At 41.0% G+C, this 27,697-nt stretch overlaps 1 protein-coding gene across 3 annotated transcripts in view; it reads left to right on the top strand.

The window, feature by feature from the left end:
- The window catches only part of trim54 (tripartite motif containing 54), a 36,893-nt gene extending 13,541 nt beyond the window's left edge, over positions 1-23,352 (top strand). Inside the window, exons 5-10 of one of the 3 annotated variants that reach the window (XM_084082308.1) lie at positions 532-627; positions 1,470-1,703; positions 15,557-15,579; positions 17,243-17,367; positions 18,198-18,304; positions 23,097-23,352. In XM_084082308.1, the coding sequence (XP_083938434.1) occupies positions 532-627; positions 1,470-1,703; positions 15,557-15,579; positions 17,243-17,367; positions 18,198-18,289 (570 nt within the window). In that variant the 3' untranslated portion in view covers positions 18,290-18,304; positions 23,097-23,352. The remainder of the gene's footprint in view (positions 1-531; positions 628-1,469; positions 1,704-15,556; positions 15,580-17,242; positions 17,368-18,197; positions 18,305-23,096) is intronic. The other 2 variants (XM_084082309.1, XM_084082310.1) reach the window with 2 other exon arrangements.
- Positions 23,353-27,697: the final 4,345 nt, after the last annotated feature.

Below are 27,697 nucleotides of genomic sequence, written 5' to 3'. Positions count from 1 at the left end.
TCAGAACCAGAGCAGCTGGGTTCTCCTCCTGGACAACAAAGAGCCCAAGCAATGCTGATAACCGCTAACTGTATGAATATCTGCTGATATTACTTGTGTTTTTTAGTATTGTATGATAAGCAAGCAGACATCTCTGCAATATCCCTCAAATTTGGTTAGCAAGAACAAGTTTACTATACTGTAAATATGCACTAGAATGCTGTTGCTCTAGAATGCAGTTGAACAACAAAACTTTTTATAATAAACATTTGATGCACAGCATCCCTGTAACAACAGTAGTCTACTAGTCTCTACAAAGACGCGTGTTACATATCCTGGTAGAAGCTGAGATAATGAGAACATGCTGAGCGCGCTCTGCTGGGCAAACTACTGTATGTAATGACTTGTTCAAAATGACAAACAGCGCAGATATTCTGCTTCTCTCTGACCTTGCTTATCAGCCAAAATGTTCAATACAGATGTAATAGTAAACTAAAAGAATCACAAAAGGCTGGTCTGTAAAAAAATGTAATAATTGTGACTGGCTTGCAGATAGAGCTCGGTGATGGAATCGCAATCTTGGTTGCCGGTAACGACCGTATCCAGGCTCTCATCTCTCAGATGGAAGCAATCTGTCAGACCATAGAGGTTAGAACCACAACACACACATTAACCACTTAAACAGTCTATTCTTAGTAAAACGGACCCGAGTAACTGTATTTGGTATATGCTCTTTTTCCCCCTCTACACCAAATCTCTTCGTCTAAAATAGCCGATCTACGATTCACAACTTGTGGCGTTGAGTTGTAGATCCACTATTTTTGTCGAACATTTCCCCCAGAATAGGGATGCTGGGATTCAAGTTTATCAACCTTGCTCCCTAAGGGCACGGTCACACAATTGCGGCAGAAGCATCAACACATGCCAAGGTGTCAGATGCATCAATTTACGTTGATTTCGGGGCAGTGCCGGTTTTCTAGGGTTTAGTGTATCGTAGTTCATTTGACTTACGTTAGAGTGGTTGGCTCACTGAAAGAAAACTACAAGTAAAATGCCTGCCAACTTGTCAAGCGGGGTCATCCACGAGTCACGACACTACTTTCCTATTGGTTGACTTTTGGTCAAAGTTCACCAATGTTGAACTCCACGCTTCAGACGCATTGAAAGCGTTGCTTCAAAACGCCACAACCAGACACTCCACCCTCTTGCTTCCATAGAACGGAAGTGAATGGGAAGATGACGCTTCTGAAGTGTATGTGTGAGCATGACCTAAAGCCTAATTGAACAGTTTTTGATGGCAAGCAACACCGTCATGTGATGGAGTATAAACTTTTAAAAAAACTCAAAAAAAGTGATCAAATGCTACACGGCTCTCCTCTCCACCCGTTTCATTTCCTTTGCCTATTAGAGTAGCTTGTAATCATTAATCCATTTAAGGTATCCCATTTAAAAGTGAATGCCTGGCTCTTCAGCTTGTATCATCTTTTCAGGAGAACGGACGGCGCCAAAAGGAGCACTTGGCCAGCAGTTTCGACGGCCTGGTAGCCATCTTGGAAGAACGGAAGAAGGAGTTGGTGGGGCTCATCGCCAAGCAACAGGATGATAAGCTCAAATATGTCCGCTCCCTCATCCGCAACCATGGGGGCCATCTGGAGACCGCCGTCAAGCTGGTAGAATCGGCAATACAGTCTATGGAAGAGCCACACATGGCCTTGTTTTTACAGGTAGGTACACAGGATTCAAGTGCCTATTCTCTACCTGGGTTACATAGTGTTGTGCAGTCGTTCTCAGACTTTATGTCAAGGACCCCCAAATTAATATTTGGTCACAGACCCCCCATCTTAAGGAGTTTGTGCCAGGGACCCCCTGTTAATCTTTCAAGCATATTCCAAATGTTTCAAGATCTTTTGAAAATGACCAATCGACAAGCTCACATGTAAATAAAATATGGTAGCTATGGGTTTCCTCCAAAATTTGGATGGTACTTGGATTCAGAAATCAGGGAGAGGGGGCACTAAAGCAAAACAAAACGTTGTACCATGTAATATTTTGTGTTTTAAAGTAAACTAAACACTGGAGCTGTTGTGCAGACTTTTATTCTTTTGAAGGGATGATTAAAGCCATCAATATATTTATTAGAATTAAGCTGATTCGAGAATCAGCATTGATAAAGAGGCAATTCAGCTGCACAGATATTAAGTGTCACTTCTTGAAATTCAATGTGCCATCTTGGTGTATCATACAGTACATTCGTGAATTTCCATAATTCATTTGGCATTTCGAAAGATAGAATGAAAGTTTGTGCCTTGACATTGGAATCACATACAATTTTGATAATCTGGGGCGGCGATAGCCTTAATGTGGGGCACCTACCACATGGGCTCTGATGATGCCCGACATCGAGTCTTGATTAGATTCCCGGGCTGGGAGGACCATTTACTGCACCTCACTTTCCTGCTCTGACCTTGTTTGGCTAATCTCAACTGTACTATCAATAAGGCAGAAAAAACATTAAAATAATAAAAAGGAAATCTCATAAGCCAGACTTTGTGTTACCAAAAATGCAGGACATGGAAGGCTGCAACTTCCAAGGTCAAGTTTGACCATGTAGGAAAACCAAGTAATTTACTTGACAAAATCCTTGCAGTGGTAATACTACAGTATGTGTCATCAGTCAATGACAAGACAAACGGATGGCTATAATTTATACTTTATTCATGTCAGCAGAAGATGTTCAGGAGATGAGACCTGTGAATCATACACTTAGAACTGTGCAGAGATGGCAGAGCAAATCAATTGAATAAAACCTGTGTTATCTTACCAGTGGTGCCTTTAGTAGCCCACTTTAACAGTTGTTCTTTGAAGCATCTGCTTAGTTAGTCTACCTTTGGACTCAAACAGCACTGGGAGAGGATAGACCTCCCCAGGAGTGTGGCTAGTTTCAGCAGGCTTGAGGACCTCCTCAGGTGTGTAGGTACTTTCAGGTACTTTCACAGTTCTTCCATGCTGGTAGCGTGAACGAGAACTGGAGTAATAGACTGGCTCAAGAGTAGACACGTCACTGAAGGCTGGTTCTTCAGCTCCAACACCATGGCTGGTGGCCACAGAGCTGCCGTCTCCACCAACACTGTGGTAGCTGCCATCTACAGATCTACTAGCTTCACGGTGATCATCGTAGTAACCATAGCCGGCAGGAAGCTCAACCTCATAGCCACCAGCCACAGAGGTATAGCCTAAATTTGGCCCACTGGAGCCAGTCTTCTGAGAGACAGGGGGCTGGGCATAGACTCCAGGGCTGGGGAGAGAAGGGCTGCCTCCATCAGAAATCCCTCCTATCCCACTGTACCAAGAAGCAGGTGGCTGTGGATTGTGAGATCGTGGGGCAAGATTGCCCGAGCTGTAGCCTGGAGAGAATCAACATCATTATGCTTCAAGTACAAAAGTAATTAATTTCAGTTCATAAATTACTGATGATTTGTGGATCTTTTAGTATTTCAGTAACAGCCTTACCTCTTTCAATATGGAAACCAGTGACACTTCCGAGCAGTAAGCATGAAATCCACAGCATTCTACAAAATATATTTAATTTAAGTCATGCTGTCTAAAGAATGGCATATCAAAGTAATTAAAACAAGACAATTGTGCTCACCTCATATTGTTTCAGGAGATATTATCTTAATGACAATATCGTACTTGTGCCTGGTAAGGAGACTGTTCAAATCAAAGTAGAGAAAGGAGTTGCAATTACTCGTTTGGAATGACATTAATTGAACTTTAAGATTACACAGACTAACTGTACAGCTCAGACCAGCAGTCCTTCAATACCTCTGGGGTGTTCAGGTATCCTTATAGACCATATTCACACGGCGGCCATATTGCCATTAACACATCCACCGCCAAAGGGGAGAATTCTCCCCTTTTCAGTCAATGGTGTTTACCGCCAAAGGGGAGAATTCTCCCCTTTTAATTTTTTTATTTTATTTTGTTTTTGAATTCCTAAAATGTTTCTCTAATTTTTGAGTATAACATTTGTGTTGTTATTCTCAACGAATTAGGAGATATAAAATGTTTTATTTTTTCAAATCCATTCACTTCAATGTTAAAAAAGAAACGGACAAATAATTCACATTTTTTCTATTAAAAAATGATTAAAAACCCTGGCAGTGGGTGAATAAATTATGAATAAACTCCGGCAGTCAATGTCAATGAAATGCCACCCCAGTTGCCACAGCAACGCAATGTTAAATTCCAAAATGGCCGCTGTGTGAATATGGACTATTGCAGGGTTCTCCAAGCCATGATAATCAGTGACAACAGCTGATGGTGGTGTGGCTGAGCTGAGTTTGAGGAAATGACATACTGTAGGTCGGGGCTTATCAAACATTTTAACTTCAAGTACCTCCATAACTCTGAGAGTGCACAAATGAAACCAAATGGATCCGTAAGGGTCAGAGTTACAAATCTATTTGGACCCCCCTCAATAAACCCTGAGGGTCCCCCCTGGACCCCACTTTGAAAAACACTCCTGTAGGTGTAAAACAGTCATATGAATCAAAGCTCAATAGCTCATAAGAGTGCAGATGTGATCCAACCATCACATCTTTGATTGATTCTTCTGAGCATGAAACTAATGGTGGACTGTGACTAATGTGGACCTATTCCATATTGGCCATTTTGACAGGTAAACACAGTAGTGGAGGTGCTAAGCAACATTTGACTTCAAGTCATGATGCAAAGGTCCCCTTTGGTATGAAAGTACCTTAGGGCCATAGGAAAATAATTATCCAAAGAGACGAGTTAGATCACCCTTCTTTTTTTTTTAATAGGCGTTTTTAAAAATGGCCGCCGACAATTAACCACTATTACACCAGACCCCATATCTTTGCTTCTGTTAGAGCTATAATAATAATATTGGTGTCAAAGTATACATTTTTGGGGTCAAGGAATTCAATCAAATAGGTTTCAATGCAAAAAAACAAATACTTCATTAATAGCCATGACAGCGGGGGGTAAAATATGCAAATTTCATAAAAAAAATACGTTTTAACAGGGTAACTTAACCCCTCCCCCTCTAAAACTTGAATTTACTTTTCCCTTTGTCATGGAAGTACCTTAGGGCCATAGGAAAAAAAATATCCAAAGAGACAAGTTTGATCACCCTTCATTTTCTTTATATAGGCGTTTTAAAAAAAAGGCTGACGACAATTAACCACTATTATACCAGACCCCATATCTTTGCTTCTGTTAGAGCTATAGTAATAATATTGGTGTCAAATTGTACATGTTTGGGGTTGAGGAATTCAATTAAATAGGTTTCAATGTAAAATACCCAATGCTTTACTAATTGCCATGACAGCGGGGGGGTAAAATATGTAAATTTCATTTGAAGAATACGTTTTAACAGGGTAACTTACCCCCCCTCCTCTAAAACTTTGATTTACTTTTCCCTTTGGTATAGAAGTACCTTAGAGCACTAAGAAAGAAATGATCCAAAGAGACAAATAAGATCACTCTTCATTTCTGAAACATATGCGTTTTTAAAAATGGCCGCCACCATTTGAAGTGATACAGCAGAACCCAAATTTACTTCTGTTAAAGCTATAATGGTAAACATTTTTAGGGTCAAGGAATCCAATTAATTAGGTTGCAAGGCAAAACAAATCCCCAATAATTTTCTTACTACCATGACGATGGGGTTGTTGTGGTAATTTGAGTCTTGCACTTGCAAATAACAATTTCTGGCAAGTCCCTTGAAATAATTGAAATTGAAGCCATTCATCAAAGGGCAAAAGGAAGAGGGGGCTCGACTCATCATTTACAGCCTTTTCCAAATATCGCTCATAAGCCTTCATCACAAGTACAGAGCAGCTACAGACACCTGATGCATGTACCAGGTTCTGCAGATGTGGTCAACACCAATGAAAGACTGAGCTTTGCCACTAGTCTCCAGACACACTCCAGAGCATCTTTTTTGGCAAGTGTGAATAGGGGTTGATCAGCTAACATGACTGGTGTCTGACCTGGATTTAGGTAGTTGATTGCTTGAAGGAGGACATTCATTGCATGCCAAGCCAAGCCATAGTGGGACTGGTAGGAGACTCTGTGAACAGTGGCAGTATGTATGATCTGGATGGGGGGCTGAACAAGGCTCTGCAATGCTTGCATAATATGCACCCCATGAGATCCATTCTTCATCCTCAAGGTTGTCTTTCCCCACAAGGTGTCGTTGACTCTCTCCAACCACTGGGAGCCTTCTTCAAGTATGTTGCTGAGAGGACAAGAGGCTGGCTGAGGATGACTGTTTGTATTAAGGGCAGGAACATCATTTTGGAGTGAAACATCCAGATCCATTTTTGTGTAGAAAGCTGGAAAGGATTGTACATGCTTCTTCCCCATCTTAGCTGGAACTAGGATGTTAGTGAGATTGGCTGTTTGTTGGTCATCTGACGGGAAGTGCTGCTGAATGCTTATGCATGTCCCGTGGAGGGCTGATTTTGCTGTTGTTGACGATGGGTTGAGGTCAATGTTGTCAAAACCACCATAAGTGAAGACACCCTTAACTGCCTGAGGTGGGACCACCACACCAATCTGCTCCCACTGATTGATCACTGTACTCAATGTTTTCAAGCGATCACATGATACACCATACCTCGCTTATGCATGGTATCCACCTGGTGTTTACTGCCAGTATGCAGGTGCAGATTCATTGCCAGATACAGTGAAGCTGTGGTTCACTTTCTCTTATGTGACAACTAACACTACGGACATTTCTTGGATCTGCATTTCACAGAGTTGTAAATGATTTGCTGCCCAATTGATGTAGCAACCTGGCACTTCTCTGGTTCAGGGGCTGGCTGGTCAATACCTTATCCATCCAGAAGCATCTTTAGGAACAATTGCAGCAGGGGAGGGATTGAATCAGGAGGCTGTGAAGGAACCTGTAAATTATTGTTTCATCGGAAGATATTCTTCCCGGAGGATTTTAGCTGCTCTGTAGATGATGGAGACATCAGTAAATGTGTTGCTTTTCATGCCAACAACAGCTTTCAGGTCATCATCAAACAACATAACAGGGACCAGCCACGATCTAGTCGCACAGATCTGATGTCAATATCCTCTCGAAGGCGCGTGGTGTTACATTTAATAATAGTTGATTGACTCAAACAATTCATTGAGGACATGTGCTCTGATGACCTGTGTTGCCTTATTTTCTGTCGTGTCACAACGGCGGTTTCTGCTTTTCTATAGAGCCTAGTCAGGCATGCACGATGATGCACTGCCTCCATAGCTACCATGTCACCAGCAGCTTGTTTAGCTAACAGACACTTGTCACCCAGCACCTGAGCACATTATTTCACTTTTCGATCCAATCCCAGGGTGGAAGCCGTCCTTAGTTCCTTTCTGTTGCCAACTTCACCACAGAAGAAACACGGTGTGGTTTATTCACATGAGGATGATGATGAGCATGAGAGTATGGCCTGTGCAGTGAACTTGCCACCACCATTCATGCACTGTGTTTTTACTGGGCTCACAGACTCTTCATGTCTTCTTCTTGCTCTGTCCACTTTTTGATCAATAAGGGCACAGTTAACATAAAAAACATTCTGTATTCAATGAGAAAGTAATACCAAACCTCAAATTGAACCTCAAAGTGTCTCAGATTTTCTGTCACCTCTGATTTAATCAAATTGTCGCAGTCCCTTGTGCAGAATTTATGTTTTGTGGCAGCAACAGGTGTAACTCTCAGGTGATAGCAGTCAGACATATACACTTACAGTCAGACAGACACTAATCTCTCAAGACAGATTCAGAGCTCTGCAGCTGAATCTGTCGGGAGCTCCTGATACAACGTGTATAGTTAAGAATGTTAGGAATGTAAACAAAGACACGTAGACCGGAAGTGGAGGGCTGAGGGCGGACCTAATGGCCACCATCCTGTTATCCACATTCTATTGGGAGGTCCCCCCCAGAGTCAAATCTTAAGGAAAAAAATAGCAGAGGGTGCTGTTTTTTCCTTTTTTTGACTGGGTTCCTAGATTGGACAGACACACATAGAGCATATGGCATGTGCATAAGAGGTTGTACTTATTAAAGTTTTTTTTATAGGGGGAACATTTTAATGTCACTTATTTTGTTGATGAAATGTGCATATTTTACCCCCATTGTGAGGGTAATGAGAAAACTATTGGGTTTTTTAGTCTTGGAACCTATGTAATTGTATTCCTTGGCTCCAGAAATGTACACTTTGACACCAATATTATCATCATAGCCCTAACAGAAGCAAAGATATGGGCTATGCTGTATTGCTGTAAATGGTGGCGGCCATTTTTTAAAACACAAATACTTTAGAAATGACGTCTTATCTAGTTTGTATCTTTGGATAATTTATTTCCCATTCCCCTAAGGTACTTCCATGCCAAAGGGAAAACTAAATTACAGTTTTAGAGGGGAAATAAATGGAAAGTTACCCGTTATTTACGTATTTTTCTAATAAAATGTGCATATTTTACCCCTGTTTTCAATGGCAATAAGAAAATGATTGGGTTTTTTGCCTGGAAACCTATTGAATTGGATTATTTGACCCCAAAAATGTACACTTTGACACCAATAATATTATTATAGCTTTAACAGAAGCAAAGATATTGTTTTTGCTGTATTGCTGTAAATGGTGGCGGCCATTTCTTAAAACGTGTATATTTCAGAAATGAAGGGTGATCTAACTCGTCTCTTTGGATAAATGTTTTCCTATGGCCCTAAGGTACTTCCATGCCAAAGAGGAAACTAAATTAAGGTTTTAGAGTGGGGAAAATGGAAAGTTACCCTGTTAAAACAACATTTTCCAATTAAATTAGCATATTTTAGCCCTGTTTTCATGGCAATGAGAAAATGATTGTTTTTTTTTGCCTTGAAACCTATTGAATTGGATTACTTGACCCCAAAAATGTACACTTTGACACCAATAGTATTGTTATAGCTTTAACAGAAGCAAAGATATTGTTTTTGCTGTATTGCTGTAAATGGTGGCGGCCATTTTTAAAAACATGTATATTTCAGAAATGAAGGGTGATCTAACTCGTCTCTTTGGATAAATGTTTTCCTATGGCCCTAAGGTACTTCCATACCAAAGGGGACCTTTGCATCATGACTTGAAGTCAACGGCATATTTTTGGGTCCTAACACCTCCACTACAGGTGAAAGCAATAGCGTTAACTGTGGGTGTGTTTCATTTCTATGTTAATGTGTGCCACCATGGACAGCTCCACCTACTTGAAGTCGCACACAAAACCATCTAAAAGAAACACACCTATGATTAACAATATTACCTTCAGCTGTGTTACACTGATTAACACTAACCTTTTTAAAGGGACACCTGAACACCTCACAGTATTGAAGAACTGCTGTGTGGAAAGCTGCCATTCCAACAACAGGTCTGCAGCAGTTCATAATGCCAATGTGTTAACAGTTTAATCAACTTCACTGCTAACAAGAGATTGTTTGTCTACATTTTAAAGTGTCAAGAGCTCAACTGCAAAAAATGAGGTATGTTTATACATTTCTTATTTAAATGTGTGATACAACTTAATGGGATATTTCACTTTCAAACCTGTTTGGTGTCATTTTAATGTCTACTCAGGCTTTTGTGAGCATCCCCAGACAGTTTTTAAGTTACTTGATTCAGTATTAAGATATTTTCACTTTAACAGACATGTCCCCTTCCTATACAAACCCATCGTAACTTCGAACTCGCCAAGGACGGTGTTTTCATGGTTAAAATGAAGTTTAAAGTTACAAAGGGTTTGTATAGGAAGGGGGCGTGTAAGATCAAATTAATGTCAAATATCTAAATACTGAATCGAGCAACTTAAACTATCTGAAGGTGAACTATCCCTTAATTCTTTAGCCTGCATGACTTAACTGAAATGTGTTTGTAGGGTGCTGTGGATTTCATGCTTGCTGCTTGGAATTGTCACTTCTTTTCCTGCTCAAAGAGGTAAAGCACAATTTTTCTAGATCCAACAAATCGTCAATTAACCTTAAATGATTTCTCTAGTCAGGGGATATTAAAAAAATCTTGGAATAAATTCCTTACAAAAAAAAAACTTCACCAATGTGTTTGTAAAGGTGTCTAGTAACACATCTCACAAAGACTGAAATGCAGTCCCCCTAGGAGAATTTGACAGCTCCTTAAAGTTGGGGTACCCACCATAACAAAAAATCAAAATTTAATTTTGTTTTAAGTAGCATGTGAGGTGTCAAACTAGGGTGTTTTTATGATTCTGAATCGATTGCAAGCATTTGTTTTGCACCAAAACCACTCCTTGGGCTAAAAACGGCCCAATCTCAATGGGCTTTTTACACAAAAAGTATACCTGGAAAAGGATGGCTATGGCCGTTTTTAGCCCAAGGAGTGGTTTTGGTGCAAAACAAATGCTTGCAATGGACTCAGTCATAAAAACACCCTAGTTTGACCCCTCACATGCTACTTAAAACAGAATTAAATTTTGATTTTGATTTTTTTTTTTAACCAAGGTTATGGTGGGTACCCCAACTTTAAGGAGCTGTCAAAAATTCTCCTAGGGGGACTGCATTTCAGTCTTTGTGAGATGTGTTACTAGACACCTTTACAAACACATTGAAGATTTTTTTTTGGTAAGGAATTTATTCCAAGATTGGAAAATATTCTGCTAATATCCCCTGACTACTTGTATTACTTGAAAAATAATTATGCTGATTCTCTGCAGGTTATGGCAACTTTTCCCCACGATCCTACTACAATGCGATAGGTTCTGAGGACGGTAGCCCTTCTTCCCCCAGCTCTGGCATCTCTGACCAGCCCCCTGCCTCTCAGACACACAAGGGGACTACCACCAGTGGACATTATGTAGGGCATGATGACTCTTTGGCTAGTTATGAGGATGCCCTTCCTCAGACTGCCTCCAGTGTGCCATATGCAAGCTATGGGCCCTCTGTGGCTGGCTATGAGGGCTATGTGGCTGGATACTATGGTGCACCATATGTATACTATCCAGATGACTCTGCTGCTGCATCATATGTACACTTTGAGGTTCCACATGACTCTGCTGCATCATATGTACACCATGAGGTTCCAGATGATTCTGCTGCTGCATCATATGTACACTTTGAGGTTCCAGATGACTCTGCTGCTGCATCATATGTACACCATGAGGTTCCAGATGACTCTGCTGCATCATTTGTACACTTTGAGATTCCAGATGACTCTGCTGCATCATTTGTACACTTTGAGGTTCCAGATGACTCTGCTGCATCGTATGGACACTTTGACATTCCAGATGACTCTGCTGCTGCACCACTTGTACACTATGAGGTTCCAGATGACTCTGCTACTGCACCACATGTACACGATGAGGTTCCAGATGACTCTGCTACTGCACCACATGTACACGATGAGGTTCCAGATGACTCTGCTGCTGCTCCTGTTGCCCCCAGCAGCTACGATGGCTCTGCTGCTAGTGCCTCTGTAGACGGCATCTTCGACAGTGTCGATTGGTGGAACGCTGGTGGAGACGGCAGCACTGTGGCCACACATGAACCAGTCTTCAGTGACGTATCAGATCTCAAGCCAGTCCACTCCATCAGCTCACGGTCACGCTACCAGCGTGGAAGAACTGTGTTCTCTGCATCTACCTACATTCCTGAGGAGGTCCTAGTGCCTGCTGAAACTATCCACACTCCTCGGGTGGTCAATCCTCCTCCCCTGATGTTGCCTGAGTCCAGAGTGAGACCAACTACTCTGCCACAAAAAAGACCGTTTCAGAATCCAGTAAAGCATCACTACTAAAGGCTCCACTGGTGAGAACTCTACATGTATGGATTCACTCTGTCCCTTAACCAGTTCTAACTTATTTTTTACTAGGTCTCATGTTCTGGATGTGACACTACTTGTAATTGAAGAAATGGATGATTAATAAACTATAAATTACAGCCATGTTGCTTTCTTTTTCATGTTTATGGTTAATATACTTTACAAAGGTGACTTGTGGGTATGGGCTCACTTACCAAAGCTTATTGCCTAAAGTAAACTGCCCTATAGCCTTTTTAGGAAAGGAATACTCAATGCACTTGAATTACGTTAAACATGCCTAGTTGCTCCTGCTCACTTGGTTCTGATTAACTTTGTTTTAAATAAACTTCAGTTGCTCAGACCACACTAGCTGCATGGAACTGTACGAGTGGCCCTTGAAAGAAAACATTAAACTTGTAACCACAAGTTTAGTAATCCGTGGCTTTCTTTTCCTTTCAATGGCCACTCCGGGGCAGTGGTGGAAAAAGTCAATACTGCAATGTAAAAGTCTGGAATTAAAAATGTACTTGAGTAAAAGTATTGGTATTAAAATGTACTTAAAGTACAAATGTTAGAAAATGCCAGATCTACAAGCTCACAACGTGTCGCGACAAGTGAGCTTGTCGATCGGCTATTTTCAAATGGCCTAGGTATAAAAAAGTTCTGAGTGTTGTAGTTTAATTTTATATCTGCAAGTAACTACAGTTTTCAAATTGTAGTAGAGTAAAAGTACAATATTTGCCTCTGAGATCTAGTGGATTAAAAGTATTGAAGATTGGAAATACTCCAGTAAAATAAAAGTACCTCAAAAATGTAAATGTACTTAGTCATTTTACACCACTGCTCCGTAGAACTGACTTGACTTTCACACACTTTTTGTGACTAGCTCCAATAATTGGCTTGCATCGACTACCCTGAAATGTTACCAAATTCAGGATAGGTATGGCATTAATCTGAGGTAAGAGTTTCTTGCTTGCCACTCGAATTGCACTGAAGTAAGTCTTCAAGCATTACTACAATCAGTCAAGGTGGCCTTAACATGTACAGTATGTATGACATGCACAATGCCCGTTTGACACCAGTAGCTTTAAAAGGGGTGGAAGTGATAAATGGCTCTACATTCCAACCGCAATCATGGTGTTCAGTCTCCCTGTTTTGGCAGCTCGAGTAACAAAATACATTTTCAGGTCGGGATACCAGTTGTATTCAATCGGGAGTGAGAACTCATACCGGATAAAGTGACAATGGATGTGATGAACCAAATTGGCAGAAAACATTTTGGAACTGAAACGCTAGAAAATTGCAGTTAATCTTAAATTCTCTCTCCTGTATCTTGACCTGAAACTGGGGAGACACAAGGGGATATCAAATCCACCCGTTAACCGCCTATCCCGAGATATCTCGGGATTGGCGTTTTTTGTGGTTTAATAACTATCGCAGCAATTTCTGTACCATCCTTGTTTTTTGTCTCCGCCAGGCCGAAAGGCATGGCGAGAGAGTATGTTTTACCCCCTGTCCGTCCGTCTGTGGACGGCTAATCTCTGGCACCGTTGGCTTAATCGCAGCCAAACTGTGCACACACACTCCCTGGATGCCAATTCAGAACCTCTGCCCCAAATTTTTCACATGGGCCTGTTATAGCGCCACCAGAAGGCCGATTTGTGCAAAACAAAGTTTTTTATATTACTCCTACAGATTTTATCCAAATGTCATGCAAATCGGTACACAGTATCTCTATAGTCATGTGATCAACATGGATCTGTCCGATTTTCCATATTCCATCCTCATTGGCTAAGGTTGGCTTCCAAAGTTTGCAGGATTGGTCGGTTTTGAACAGAATGCCTCAAATCATGAACGCAGCGTGCGATTTCCGTGAAATTTCACACACACATTCCCACTAGGCCCAGGAAGAAATGCCACCCTTTTCACATTGGCCTGTTATAGCGCCACCAGCAGGTCTAATTTAGCAAAACACGTTTTTGGAACAAAATGCCTCAAATCATGAATGCAGTGTCCGATTGCCGTGAAAGGCCTAAGAATAAATGGCCCCCTTTTCACAATGGCCCTTTTTCTAGTTTTTTCTCTTCCCTTTCCGCTTTTGACGCATCCTTGAAGAAAATATCCATAATCCATGCTGGGAAGTCTCTCTCAGCCAGTAAAAGCCTGGGACTCTACACAGCTCCCACCTGAGGAAGTCTACTGTCCTCAATATGACATGCCCGCATAAGCTATGGCTGTGGAGATGCATACGTTTCAGTGTTTGTCTGCAAAGGAAAACAAGGAAATGGGATGCTGGGTGCCTGGGGCACACAGACACATCACTTGCTATTTGCAGCAGGGACAGATTGTTGTGCATGCATGTGTCAACAACAAGGAGCCCCCCACACACACACACACACAGGGTTCCGGCAAAGAACTTTCTGGGCCAGGCTGGAATGTTTTTTATTTCACACTATGGGCATCCTTACAGTATAGTTGACACATTGGTGGCCCAAGATGATTTAAAATGGTTATGACTGTTTGAATACAGGATTTATATTACTGATTGGACAAAAAAAAATCAAATATCAACTCAAATGAATCAATCATGTGTAAAATTAGTAGATGTTTGTGTTATTTTTTAGGCAGGGATGGCTCTTTCCATAAATTCAAAATGGACCGGAAAATTCAGACAAAGCCTAAACAAATTTGATAATCAGGTGTACCAAACATTTTTATCGTGCATATTTAATTAGGTAATTTGCAATATATTTGAGGTAATCCAACGTGCGTTTTGGTGGTTGTGTGGTAAGTGAATGAATATTTATCTAATTCAGGTCTAAGGATATTTGCAATCCATTGGGCATGTTTATGGTGGTTAATTTGCATACATTATGCATATGTAACAACTCTAAGCAAAACCATGGTCATTTGACTAGATGCGTTATACTGTATGCAAATCTTTACTCTATACTGTATATCCGTCTTCACTACACAACTGATTTATGTATGCCAGTCACCTTCAACATTGTAATTGTGGCTATAGATTAAACCTCTCAGCCTACATTCCATGGATCAGTAATGATCCAAGATGCAATCCCCCCCAACAAGACACACACTCGGGAGGACAGTGCCCCTTGTCCCTTACTAATGATCTGCGTCATCCTTCATACTCAACCTCCTCCATATCAATAAAGGGTCTCTGGAGTCGCACCAGTGCACGTTCACACATGTTCACACTGGCAGTAGTTAGTTAGACGTGTACTAGACAGCTAACAGGCAGATAGATATACAGTAGATGGATACAGTTGCAAAACACTGATTCCCCAAGTCTCACTCTTTGAGAAGACAACGGGCTGAGCAATGACTGGCAGGCTGTTTTATATTCTGCCTTATTGCTAATGCAAGGTGTCTGACCAGGCAACTGTGTGTGCGTGCGTGCGTGCGTGCGTGCGTGCGTGCGTGCGTGCGTGCGTGCGTGCGTGCGTGCGTGCGTGCGTGCGTGCATGACTCAGGTGTTTTATGTTCAACTGCATCCGCAGCTAAAGCAGGTGGTACGAATGATAGAGGGGAACCAACTTCTGAACTCCATTAGGACATACAAGCATGACACCGCTTTTCTTTCAATTATGTCCTTTTGGTTCCTTCATAGTACTTTGCAGCATGAAACATTTTGCAGAGGTGAAGACTGAAGCATGATTTATTTAACTTCAAGTCTTTTCTTCAACCCTTCCGTCTCTTTCTTTCTCTCTCTTCCTATATGAAATCTCTCAGAGTGCCACAGTGATATTGGAAAAGTAAGTCTGTTTTGCTGTGATTTTTGTATTACCAACATGTGCAGTTTTTTAACGCAGTATAAATAACAGACACATCTTGGCCCAACAGCATTTGAAATTTGTTTTAGTTTACTGAGGTGCCAGATTTAAATTTCCAGACACATTTTTTGAAAGTCGGCATGTATGGCATTTCCACCTTATTGGACTCTGAACGGGATGAATATACCGTACTTAACCCCACCCATCCAGTACGTGGTAGCTTGAAATAAATCTGAATAATTATTTGTGAATGCTGCCATACTCTGTTTATGTGATTTGTTTCATTGTAGATTTTGAATTAGCTCTATAGTCTTTCATACTAGGTGGCGCTGGTCTATGGGTTTGAAACAAAGTCCATCACTGTAGCTGGTATAAAACCAAACAAAATCTTGTAAAAGTCTGTACAGTTGCATGTCTAACAGCATGGTGTTTTAAAAATAATCTTATCTCGCTGAAATAGAATTCATGTAATATTTATATCCTGTCTTTGTAGTTCATTGTGCATTGTATTGTAATATTGCATTGCATTGTGTTGTGATATATTGTGTCATACTGCAGCATATTGCAGCTTATTGTATTGTGTAATAATTGTACCATCTTGTATTGGTTTATACTTCAGTATGTAGTATGAAAGAGAGAGAGAGAGAGATATCTGCCTGTCTATCCTAACCTGTCTGTTACAGCTAATCTCATGTGGATTTTGGGGATAGCAGTTTGGGGATATTTGAGTGTGTTTGTATGTTCATACCCATTCAGCACAGTAAATGTGTCCACGTGCCCATTTCCCAAGGAGGATTAGGCAGAATCTAAGATTCCAAGTAAACTGGGGTTATGAGCCCCAATCGTAGTTGACATTTTGTTTCTTTCTTCCTTTGTGCTATTTAAGATTGGAACTTAGTTCAAGGAAGAATCGCAGGATCTATATACTGTAGCAACTTTTCATACACAGAACTATCATCAAATCATAAATCAACCTTAATTTTAACAATATCTTTACAGTATGTGAGCACCTGCCACCTGTACGGGAAAACACAAGTCTTGCACATTTATCCATTACTTGCATTTGGAAATGAACATTTAATGGAAAAGACCTCAGATAACTCCAACATACATTTCATTAAGATGTTTAACCACTCAACCACTTCAACCCCAGCATCCTTAATGTGGGGAACAATGCGCGGTGCTGCGGCGTGTTGTGAGCTTGTCAATGGGCTATTTTCAACGAAAGCTTTCCCCACGATAACAGAAAACTGAAAATAGACTAGCATAGAGCCTTGAGGGACTCCGCTCAACCATATGGGGTTTAAGTGGTTAAACCCTATACACTTTTTTGAACGGGGTCCCCAAGGGGTCTGTATTTTTTCTCTGCTACGCCAAATCTCTTCTACTAAAAAAAACTCATCTACAAGCTCACAAGCAGTTGCCAGGCAAAGCGTTGTGATCTTGTAGATCTGCTATTTTCAGCAAGTTGTAGATTACAGTGTGAGAGTCTTACGTTTTGACGCCCTGTTCCATCCCCATGCACCTGTCAACAAATAAATGAAGAAAGTCTTTGCACTAACAGTGTGCGTGCGTGCGTGCGTGCGTGCGTGCGTGCGTGCGTGCGTGCGTGCGTGCGTGCGTGCGTGCGTGCGTGTGTTCACAGGATTACAGCCACATCCAAGGCAGCTACAATGGAGCGTCTGGAGCCTGGTTATGAAAGCATGACCCACTTCACCATCAACACTGATGATGTGGCCGACATGCTCAGAAATATTGACTCTTGCTCAGGTATGCAGACGGGGTTGCAGACCAAAACATTGCCAGTCTATAAGCTCACAATGTGAATGTGTTGCATCCACAGTGCATTGTGAACTATTATAGATTTGCTATTTTCGGTCTGCGACACACACGTACGATAGAGTATAAGTCAAGGCATAATGGTGACATTGAGGGAAGAGTGTGCTTCACTGAAAAGAGAGAGCGAGTTGCTAAAACATCACATCCAGCCTGATGAAACATCCCACAAAAAGGTTGGGACAGTCAGATGACTTACTTTGCAATTAGGACACAGTACAATCTTCAGTGTTAATTTACCAATGGATAAATTAACGCTAAGGATTTTACTGTGTAGAATAAAATAGAATTATGGTATATTTTGTACTATTGGCTAAAACAGATTACTTTCACATAGCTCTTAAATATACTTTTTCCTGACACCAAAATCCTAGTAAGAATCATAATGAAGGGCTCTGTACTTATTACTGTAGAAGTACCGTAGACACACGCTGCTACGTTCTAGGTACTGTAGGCCATCTCACGTCAGTTCTGAAGATTCTGAACTTTTTGCACTTGTCAGTGATGGATCCCTTATTGCTTCCAGACACCTGGGGTGTTTGTTTATCAGCCCATGCCAAAGATAGCTTGATCTCACAAGTTTCAATTTACACACTTCCACTTACCACTGTTTGTCCTGCTCTTCCTGTCTAAAGTGTGTGTGTGTGTGTGTGTGTGTGTGTGTGTGTGTGTGTGTGTGTGTGTGTGTGTGTGTGTGTGTGTGTGTGTGTGTGTGTGTGTGTGTGTGTGTGTGTGTGTGTGTGTGTGTGTGTGTGTGTGTTCAGGCATGGGGGATGAGGGAGAGGAGGATACAGAGGAAGGAGATGATCTGTCCTCTCTGGCTGGAGGAGAACTAGACTACTGCCACAGATACTAGACGGTACTGAACCAGGTCAGTAGCACCACAATGAGGGAGGGCAAACTCTAGGCTACATACTAAAATCATTTCAATTCAATTTTATGAAAGTGTCAAATCACAACAAGTTGCCTCAAGACACTTTACATGTAGAGCAGAGACCCCGAAATTGTCCCACCTTCAGCAAGCAATTTTGTGACAGTAACAACAAAAAACTCCGCCTTCACTGGAAGAAACGTCAGACAGACCCAGGCTCTAGGGTGGGCAGCCATCTGCCTCGACCGTGTCGAGGGGGAAAGAAGAGAGAGAGAGAGAGAGAGAGAGAGAGGGAGAGACAGACAGACAGACAGACAGAGGGAGAGACGGAGAGGGAGATACAAGTAGTAGCAATAGCAATAACAGTAAATATAATAGTGTAAGATAGTATATAATAATATAATCTAGTAACAATATAACAATAATGTTATATAGTATATAGTGAAGAATATATATATATATATATATATATATATATATATATATATATATATATATATATATATAGTGAATAACTGCGAAGTGGGAGACAAAAAACTCCGGGGAGCGGGTCCCCGGATGTGGAGTTAGTGACAGGCCTTACTGGAGTGTGAGTCCGTACCAGGGACGTGCTGGCCACTGGGAAATTTGGGACAATTCCAGAACGGCTGCGCCATTCCAGGCCGCCAAAACAGGGCAAACGGCCGGTGGGCCACCCAAAAAAATAAATAATTATATATATATATATATATATATCCCGTTTTAGGATTATTACGGTCATTTCCAGGTCGCGCTGCCCAATTATTAGTTACATTACATTACAGTCATTTAGCAGACGCTTTTATCCAAAGCGACTTACAATAAGTGCATTCAACATAGGTAGGGAACGAAACTACTAATCACCACAAGTCTTAAGTGCATTTCCTGCAAAAACAAGCAACCAAGAGTATACCTAGCGGCGCTAAGGTAAAAGTGCTATATATCAGCTACCTACTTTCTTAAACAGATGAGACAAAATAGCAAAATCAAATGAGCACGAGCTAATACAAAAGGTGTATCGACTAAACAAGATCCAATAAAACAGTACAACAATAAAACAAGAGTTTGTACAACTAGTTAACAACAAGTAAGCCAGACAAAGAGGAAGGGTAGTGTTTACGTTAGTTTAGTTAGTTTAGTTACGTTACTGTTTGGGCTGGGATGCTTTTCAGCAGTGGCGTAATCTATACAGGGTTGCTGGGTTAAAACAGTGAACCCCCCCCCCGTTGACACACACACACACACACACACACACACACACACACACACACACACACACACACACACACACACACACACACACACACACACACACACACTAAATACCGGAATAGTAAGCCGATGATCTGAGATTCTCATCATTGACTAGAGAGAGAGACTGTTTTTCCACAGCTAAGTACCTCCCTGTTGACCTGTATTGATGAACCGATCAGGGCTTTGTTCAGATTGGCTTTGGTGCTGTTTGATTGTAGTGGGGAAGGGGTCATTAGCTATTCAGCTCTGTCAACAGTCTCTCCCAGTGCACCTCAGGTCATCTGAGGTGCACATACTGTACAGGTCTCTGTATACAGACATACAGAGACCTGGAAGTGGCCTCTCCGACATCGGTTTCCTGTCTGTCTACTATATGTACTATCTAAACAAAGAAGAAGAAAAAACAACAACATGGTAATCAGAAAAAGCAGTGGCCAAACTATACTATTATGTCATTGAAATGGGCCATAATCTACTGTATCAATTTAACATATTTACCATTATGTTTTTTGTTGGTCAAGGTAAATTCAGGTGTTGAAATTTGGGGTCTTTACAGTATGTCTCAGCATCACACAAAGAAGTGTGTGTTTTTTTTCTTCAAGTTTGTGCCTGGCTCTAATTCTTCACTGAAGAGCGTGCCTCTTACTGCATTCTTACCGATGCACCGCAGTGGTCACACCTTTCCATCCAGCTATACTTATGTGAGCCAACCAAACTACATTCATTAGAAAGAGCATGTACAGTAAGACATGTGAATTCCATGAAACACAGTGGTGCAGTGGTAAAAATATGTGTTTCTTAGAGCAGAGGTTGAGAGGTTGAAAACCTCAGACTCATATGTTTTGTCTAAGTTTACACTGGCTCTAATACTTCACTGCAGAGCATGCCAGAATGAGAATATGGACAAAATATGTTCAATTATGGTTGTGATAATGGTGTGATTTAAAATTAAAGTTTAGATGTATTTTTATGATGCCCAAGCAATGTTGTGGATACGATGAAAAAGTCAGTTCCTCTGTAGGCTACTACAACTACAGACCAATAGACCAATAATAGTGTTAGAGTTTTGTAAACACAAATTTTGTGTTTCAGGACCACTGTTGGGAACATTTACACTCGCTAACTTAATTCTAAAAGGTTAAGTATTTCCTGCTCACTCACAGCTTGCATGCCAGTGTGGCTCAAGGGATAAATCATGGGTTTATAAATGGGTTAATAAAATATCCATCAAAACAAAAACTAAAAAGCTGATTAAAAAATGCCTCAATATAAAATCAAACTAATGAAGTGAATCAAAAACTGAATAATCAAATGCCTCACAAAAGATCTAATTCCCAAACTAAAAGCCCTGTCAAATTAAACTAATGATTGATGAAGAATAATAAATAAATATAAAATCACTTTGTGTAATATGCACATTTCTTAAAAGGATCCCTGGCTAATAAGCCAAATATGCCTTCAAGGGGAATTTTGGACTAAGGTTTTCTTACCTTTTCTATGACGTTATGATATCTTAGGATGAATGGTACAGTAGAAAAATGTCATAACTCCATCCCGGGTCCAGCACAGCTTAAAACGTGCGCGGATAGGCCTTGCGCTAGATCGCGTATTTTAATAGCTTTTTTTTAGCTTCTTTTTTGTGAGATCTGACGTTCATAGTGACAGAACACTATTCAACCAAAAAAAAAAGAAAAAAAAACCTTCTTCTTTTTTTTTCACTACGAACGTCAGGTCTCAGAAAAAATAAACTATTAAAATACGCAATCTAGCGCAAGGCCTATCCGCGCACGCTTTAAGCTGTGGCGGACGTTGGATGGAGTTATGACATTTTTCTACTGTACCATTCATCGTAACCATGCATGTGTGGTTTACACCAAGAGAGAACGGTACAGGCAGGGCAGGATTAACCCTTTGTGGAGCCTAGGGCTACGACCACTATTCCTGTGCATGGCTTAACTAGAAACATACAGACTGTTGCTTTGCTCTTTTGCTTATTGTCTCCCTGTAAAAAATGGTCCTGGGTCACAGTGCACATGGCCTGTCGCTGTCCATTGGTGGTGGTGCTGAACCATTAGTGATATTTGATATTTCTTTGTTAAAATAAGTGTTAAATTGCTTTATATTCTGATGGTATTCATTAACAAGGGTCTCCCTGTCCCTCCAGCTCTTGATTGAACAGAAGTGCATTTTCAGGTCGGGATACCAGTTTTATTCAATCAGGAGAGAAAACTCACACAAGACAAAGGATAAACAAGTGAATTTGGAAGTGATGAGACAGAGAAATGAGCAGACAAAACTTGAACTGGAATAAAATTGAAGCTGATAAATGGGTACTTTATCCTGATTGGTTGAAGATTGGCCACCCACCTGAAAATGTATTCTCTGTTTATTAAAGAGCTGGAGAGATGCAGAGACCCCTGCTACTGAACAAACACTCTAGAAATGATTACTATGACAATATAGTACTTAAACCTTTTAAATAAAAACATTTTGTTTTAACCAAAAAATATCACTTACCCTACCTTTAATGAAGGACTGCATTTAACCACATGAACCCTGGAGTCCCAATTCTGGGCTTGTCATAATAGGTGAAGGTTGACAGAACATTGCAAATCTATAAGCTCACAACGCGTTGCAATGCGACGCATTGTGAACTTTTAGATTGGCTATTTTCGGCGAAGAAATGTGGTATCGAGGGAAAAAGGAGGGGGGCCAATTATAGGTCCCCTGGGGGACCCCGGTCAGCAAAGTATTAAGTATTATTGTAGGTTTAAGTTGTTAAAGCCATTTACTTTAGTCATTACTATGTCTATGCATGTAGTAGTGTATATTGACCAAGACAATGGAGGATTTTTAGGATTTGATGTATGATTATTAACAAAAACAAACCTCACAGTATGCTGTGGGAGCAGCAGGTGTGGTGGTATGACAACGGATTTTCACCAGTTTTGACCATGTGTATTGTTTAATTATTTAATTATTATATAGGGGTCCAAACAGTGAAGCAGTTGAAACCCTATTGCATTTGTTAGGATTCTCTTTTCTTCTTCTCTGATAAAATAATCTTGGTCTTGGGGGTCAAATGTTGGTGTGGCTTCCCTTTGGATCTCTGATGTCATGTTGATGAGGTCCACGAAAACAGCCTGGCCCATGCATCAAGTCATTGACCCATGCATATAATTGCCTGCAGGCAGCAAATGATTCCCCATTTACTACTGATAATAATAAAGTAATGAATCTTGCATTCATGTCAGCTCTGAAGCTAAAGGCGTCTTCCTGAGTGAGTGTGTGTGTGTGTGTGTGTGTGTGTGTGTGTGTGTGTGTGTGTGTGTGTGTGTGTGTGTGTGTGTGTGTGTGTGTGTGTGTGTGTGTGTGTGTGTGTGTGTGTGTGTGTGTGTGTGCGCGCGTGCGTGCGCGCGTGCGTGCGTGTGTTTAATTGGAACTGGAATGCAAATTGGGTGACTGTGAAGATGTAAGCCGAACACTGATCTCACAATATCTTTCTATTTTGTCCTTTCAGGGTCCTGAGCTCATGTAAAGAGTGAATGAGGGAAAGAGGGGTTTACCATAATCCCCTTGAAGATATCCACACAGCGTTGGAAGTTCAAAACCTCCACCCACCATTGTAGTGGGGCGGCGTAGCACGACAATCGTTCCCTTTTGTGATTAAACCGCCAAATTTGGTAGAGGTGTTGATTGATACATTGGGAACAAAACTGGATATTGGGCCATCGCAAATTCTCACCCTGGTGGGCGTGGCAGCCATTTTTCAAAATGGCCACCAGCGGTTGATCAAATCTTCCTAATTTTTGTCCTACTAGGCCGAAATGTTGCTCAAGTATGTGAGTATGAAGGTGTGTGGGTGTGTTCATGCTAATTGTCTAAAAGGGGGCGTTGCAATGGGAGTGGCTTAGATAACAGCAATATTTTGGGAGAATTGTTCAAATGGTGATACAAGCGGGAAATTTGGTACAAATCATCTTTGGAGATCACGCTTCGATTTAGGAAACCAGGCCACTCTTAACCTTTTTTCAAGATGGCCGCCAATTTTTTTTTTGCATTTTTGCATATCTTTGCCTATTATCATTTGAAGTCAATCACCAGATCACCTAATAGCACTCCCATAGTATGTTTTTGAACATTTTCAAACAGGAGTTACCATTTATTTGTAAGTCACTCCTAATGAGAATCGTAGCATCCTCAATTCTGCCACCTCCACCTCCTGTCTTTTCGTCAGTGCCACCGTTTCCAAGCCGTACAGCATCATGGCTGGTACCCCTCCTGTCTTATACATCTTCCCTCTCACTGGTATACTTCTGTTAAAAACAAGTAAGACGCGCGAACGCTGGAAGCGAACCCAGCTCGAAAATATTGTGTATTTACGGACTTGTGTGTGTGTGTGTGTGTGTGTGTGTGTTTTGACTGTAGCTGCACTCTGGCGCACTCTGTCGGCCGCACCCAGGCAGTGCACTGCACACAGACAGACAGACAGACAGACAGACACACAAGCCGAGCAGACTTTCATAGTAAGCTCCACTTCCGCGTTCGCAATAACTCCTGACACTTTCCTCCATCTGTTTCCTTCCGTCTTCTCAACACACTGTCTTTGGTTGCTAGAACATTTCCATCCATCCTTTATCACCTTAACCTGTTGCTCATCCTTCCCATCTCAGTGCCTCTGTCTAGTCAAAATGTGCAGGTCCTTTTCTCCCTCCTTGGTGTCCAACCTTTCATACAACTACTCATACTCTTTTCCTTAACCCTCACCACCTTTCTCTCTGCCTTACCCCTCATCTCTTTGTACTCCTCCCTACTTTCTCTCTGGCTGCCTTTCTTATCTCCTCCCTGAGCTCCACACAGCATTGTTCTTCTTCTTCATCTTCACACCTAACACCAGCTCCTAGTACTCAAGCCATACTCAAGCCATGTTTGAGTACTGCAGGCTCCAAGGGCCCAGCTTCCTGCTTTGAAATAGAGTCTAAATAGGAAGTAAAAGTTCATATGAATGGCCAGTAGGTTCGCTGTTTTACCCCTGCTGATGTCAGAAAGATTTTCTCTCCATTCAAGTGGGTGGGTTTTTGTCGCTTGTTTAAAGTCTTCTTTCAATCACCATGATATGCGTTTTGGGACATTTATTTTTATTTATTTTTAAATTGATGATAAAGTAGGGTATGCTGTAGGAGGGGCGGGATGATTTGATTGACAAGCTACCCAACCAATAGCATTCTTTCCGGTTGCGCAGGATATGACGCGATATAGAAAGATAGCGGATTTGAAATTCCTGAACAATCGGCTTCATTTACGGTCTGTAGAAACCAATGGCGTCACTTTGTCCAAACATTTTTACAGTCTATGTGCTACTCATACGCTGGCACCGTCACTGTAAATGGTAACTCCTGTCGTGCTAATAGGTGATTTGGTAATTGACCCCAAGTAATAGGTAAAGATATGCAGAAATGAAAATACAGTCTTTTGGTGGCAATCTTGAAAATAAATGGCTGCCATCTTTGATTTATGAGTTGCCCGGTTTCCTAAATAGAAGCGTGATCTCCAAAGATGATTTGTACCAAATTTCCCGCTTGTATCCCCATTTGAACAATTCTCCCAAAATATTGCTGTTATCTAAGCCACTCCCATTGCAACGCCCCCTTTTAGACAATTAGCATGAACACACCCACACACCTTCATACTCACATACTTGAGCAACATTTCGGCCTAGTAGGACAAAAACTAGAAAGATTTGATCAACCGCTGGTGGCCATTTTGAAAAATGGCTGCCACGCCCACCAGCGTGAGAATTTGTGATGGCCCAATATCCAGTTTTGTTCCCAATATATCAATCAACACTTCTGCCAAATTTGGCGCTTTAATCACAAAAGGGAACGATTTGGCTGATATATCGTGCCACGCCGCCCCACTATTGTCCTGACAGCCAATATATCTCTATTTAGCAAACAAGAGATCTCACAACACGACTCATCGTGACGCGTTGTGAGCTTGTAGATCGGTTATTTATTTATTTTTTGTAGTAAAGTATAAAATACAACTTAAGTACCGGTAGTTAATCAGCAAATCGATTTAGTTGATTTGTTGATATAAACAAATGTAAGAAACATTTCTATATTTTTCTCAATTATTTGATTAATCAAAAAGATAATAAACAGAATCATAGCTAAGAAGATAATCAATAGTTGTTAACTTGCAGCCCTATTCAGCATAACCAGGGCACTGTGTGTACATCATGTATAGCTCAGGGGAATATAGTATACTACCACTGTTGATTGACACTGGACTGCATGCAGCGTAGTGGGAGGAGAGGAGGAAAGACTTTGTCCGTGAATGCCTTTTGCTTTGGGATTAAAATCCCTTATATAGATCCACGCCATAATACCTTCTGACGCCATTCATACTTTCATTCATACTTTGTGCATTTTGCCTGTGTCTCCGACAACCATATCTAAATGATTGTAGGAATGTGGGGAAAAATCTAAATAAATCAATGTTTAAAAGTGGCAATGTGTATTTTGACCGGCATTTATTTAAGTAGGCTGACTAAGAGTAGTTACACAAACTCAGAACAAGCTGCTCAGAACAAGCACCAAGCTGTTGACCACAAAGCATTACATGTGTTTTAACTGAGAGTCCATTTTGTGATCTTGCCACTGTAATCATGGGGAAAGTCTGTAATATTGACGCTGGGGCTTCTGGAGCACTGTATAAACTTAAAGAGCATTTTTCACTTTCCATCTCAATTGTGAAAGGTGAGTTAACTATTACATTCCCGATTGCTTCTTCCATGCTAGCATGGCTCAAATGATAACTCAGGGGTTTCAAATCCGAGGGTTCTGGGTTCAAAACTCCTAAAGAGCATTTTTCACTTTCCATCTAAATTGTGAAAGGTGAGTTAAGTATTACATTCCCAATTGCATCTTCTATGTGGCTCAATAGATGAATCAGCGGTTTATAAACCAAAGGTTCAGGGTTCAAAGCTCACCTAATACAAAAGACCACTCAAACAACTAATACAAAATATCTCAAACAACAATCAATACAAAACTTCAAAGTGCCTCAATAAAAAAAACATAAAAGAGTGGTCAAAAAAATAACAAATAAGTCAGCTATAATACTAATAATGTCAATGAGATACAACACAAATTGCTTTGCTTATTATGTAAAGGTATTAAGCTCCGCCCACTGGAGGTGGGCTTTACCCATGCTCCTCCCCCTCCTACCGGAGCTAAAAGAGGCCGTGAGGAGGGAGGCGGGCTGATTCCACGCTCCTCGCCTTAAAAAGAGCAAAGATAGAGATTTACCAGGACCAAGATTCAAACCCCCAACCTTCCACCTGCAAGGCCTCTCCTTCTTTCTTGCGCCACCAGGCTTTTCACACTAATTGGAAACTAAAGGTAATATTTGAAGTTTAAGGGAGAGGTGGCAGGTCAAAAGTTGAAAGTCTACAGCAAACACCTCTCCCCCTGACAGAATGACTGAATCTACTAGATTCACTGATGATCAGGGTTCATTAAGACAACTTTTTTGAGTTTTAGGTTATTGTTAAAAAAACATGCAACAGATGGTTGGAGAGCAAACAGAGGGATGTTTAATGTTATCAAAACACATATTTCGTTATTGTCATATCTTAAAGTCATTTACCAATTTCAGAAGACCAAAACTAGCAGTTTTAATCAAGAGTGTGAACCTGGCTCAGAGTTCAAACAAAATAAGAGCAATACACTTAAACACAGAATTGATTATGAATATAAAGACAAAGGAGAGACTCCAAAAGTAATGAAGACTGCTGCCACTATGTCAGGAGGGAGTGCAGGACAGAAAGACCAAGGCAGACTAGTTCAGATACAAGGAGTTGTCTTGTTTTTATTATGACAAAAAACAGGGAACACAAGGAGCACGAGAAGGACTAGGAGGGCACTTGCAAGTTTCACTTGTAAAAGCACAAGAAGAAAGCCTACATACACCGAATTAAGGAGACTAGATCAAACACTAATACACTCACAGGCAACTACATACAACAAACAGACTGGCAGTGAAGGGCACACAGAAACACATTGGAGACACAGGTGCTTATCTATGGACAATCAACACACGATTGGCTAGGGCTAA

This window comes from Gymnoscopelus microlampas, assembly GCF_963454915.1.
Source record: "Gymnoscopelus microlampas genome assembly, chromosome: 16".
NCBI lineage: Eukaryota > Metazoa > Chordata > Actinopteri > Myctophiformes > Myctophidae > Gymnoscopelus > Gymnoscopelus microlampas.
This window is presented reverse-complemented; position numbering and strand designations above follow the sequence as displayed.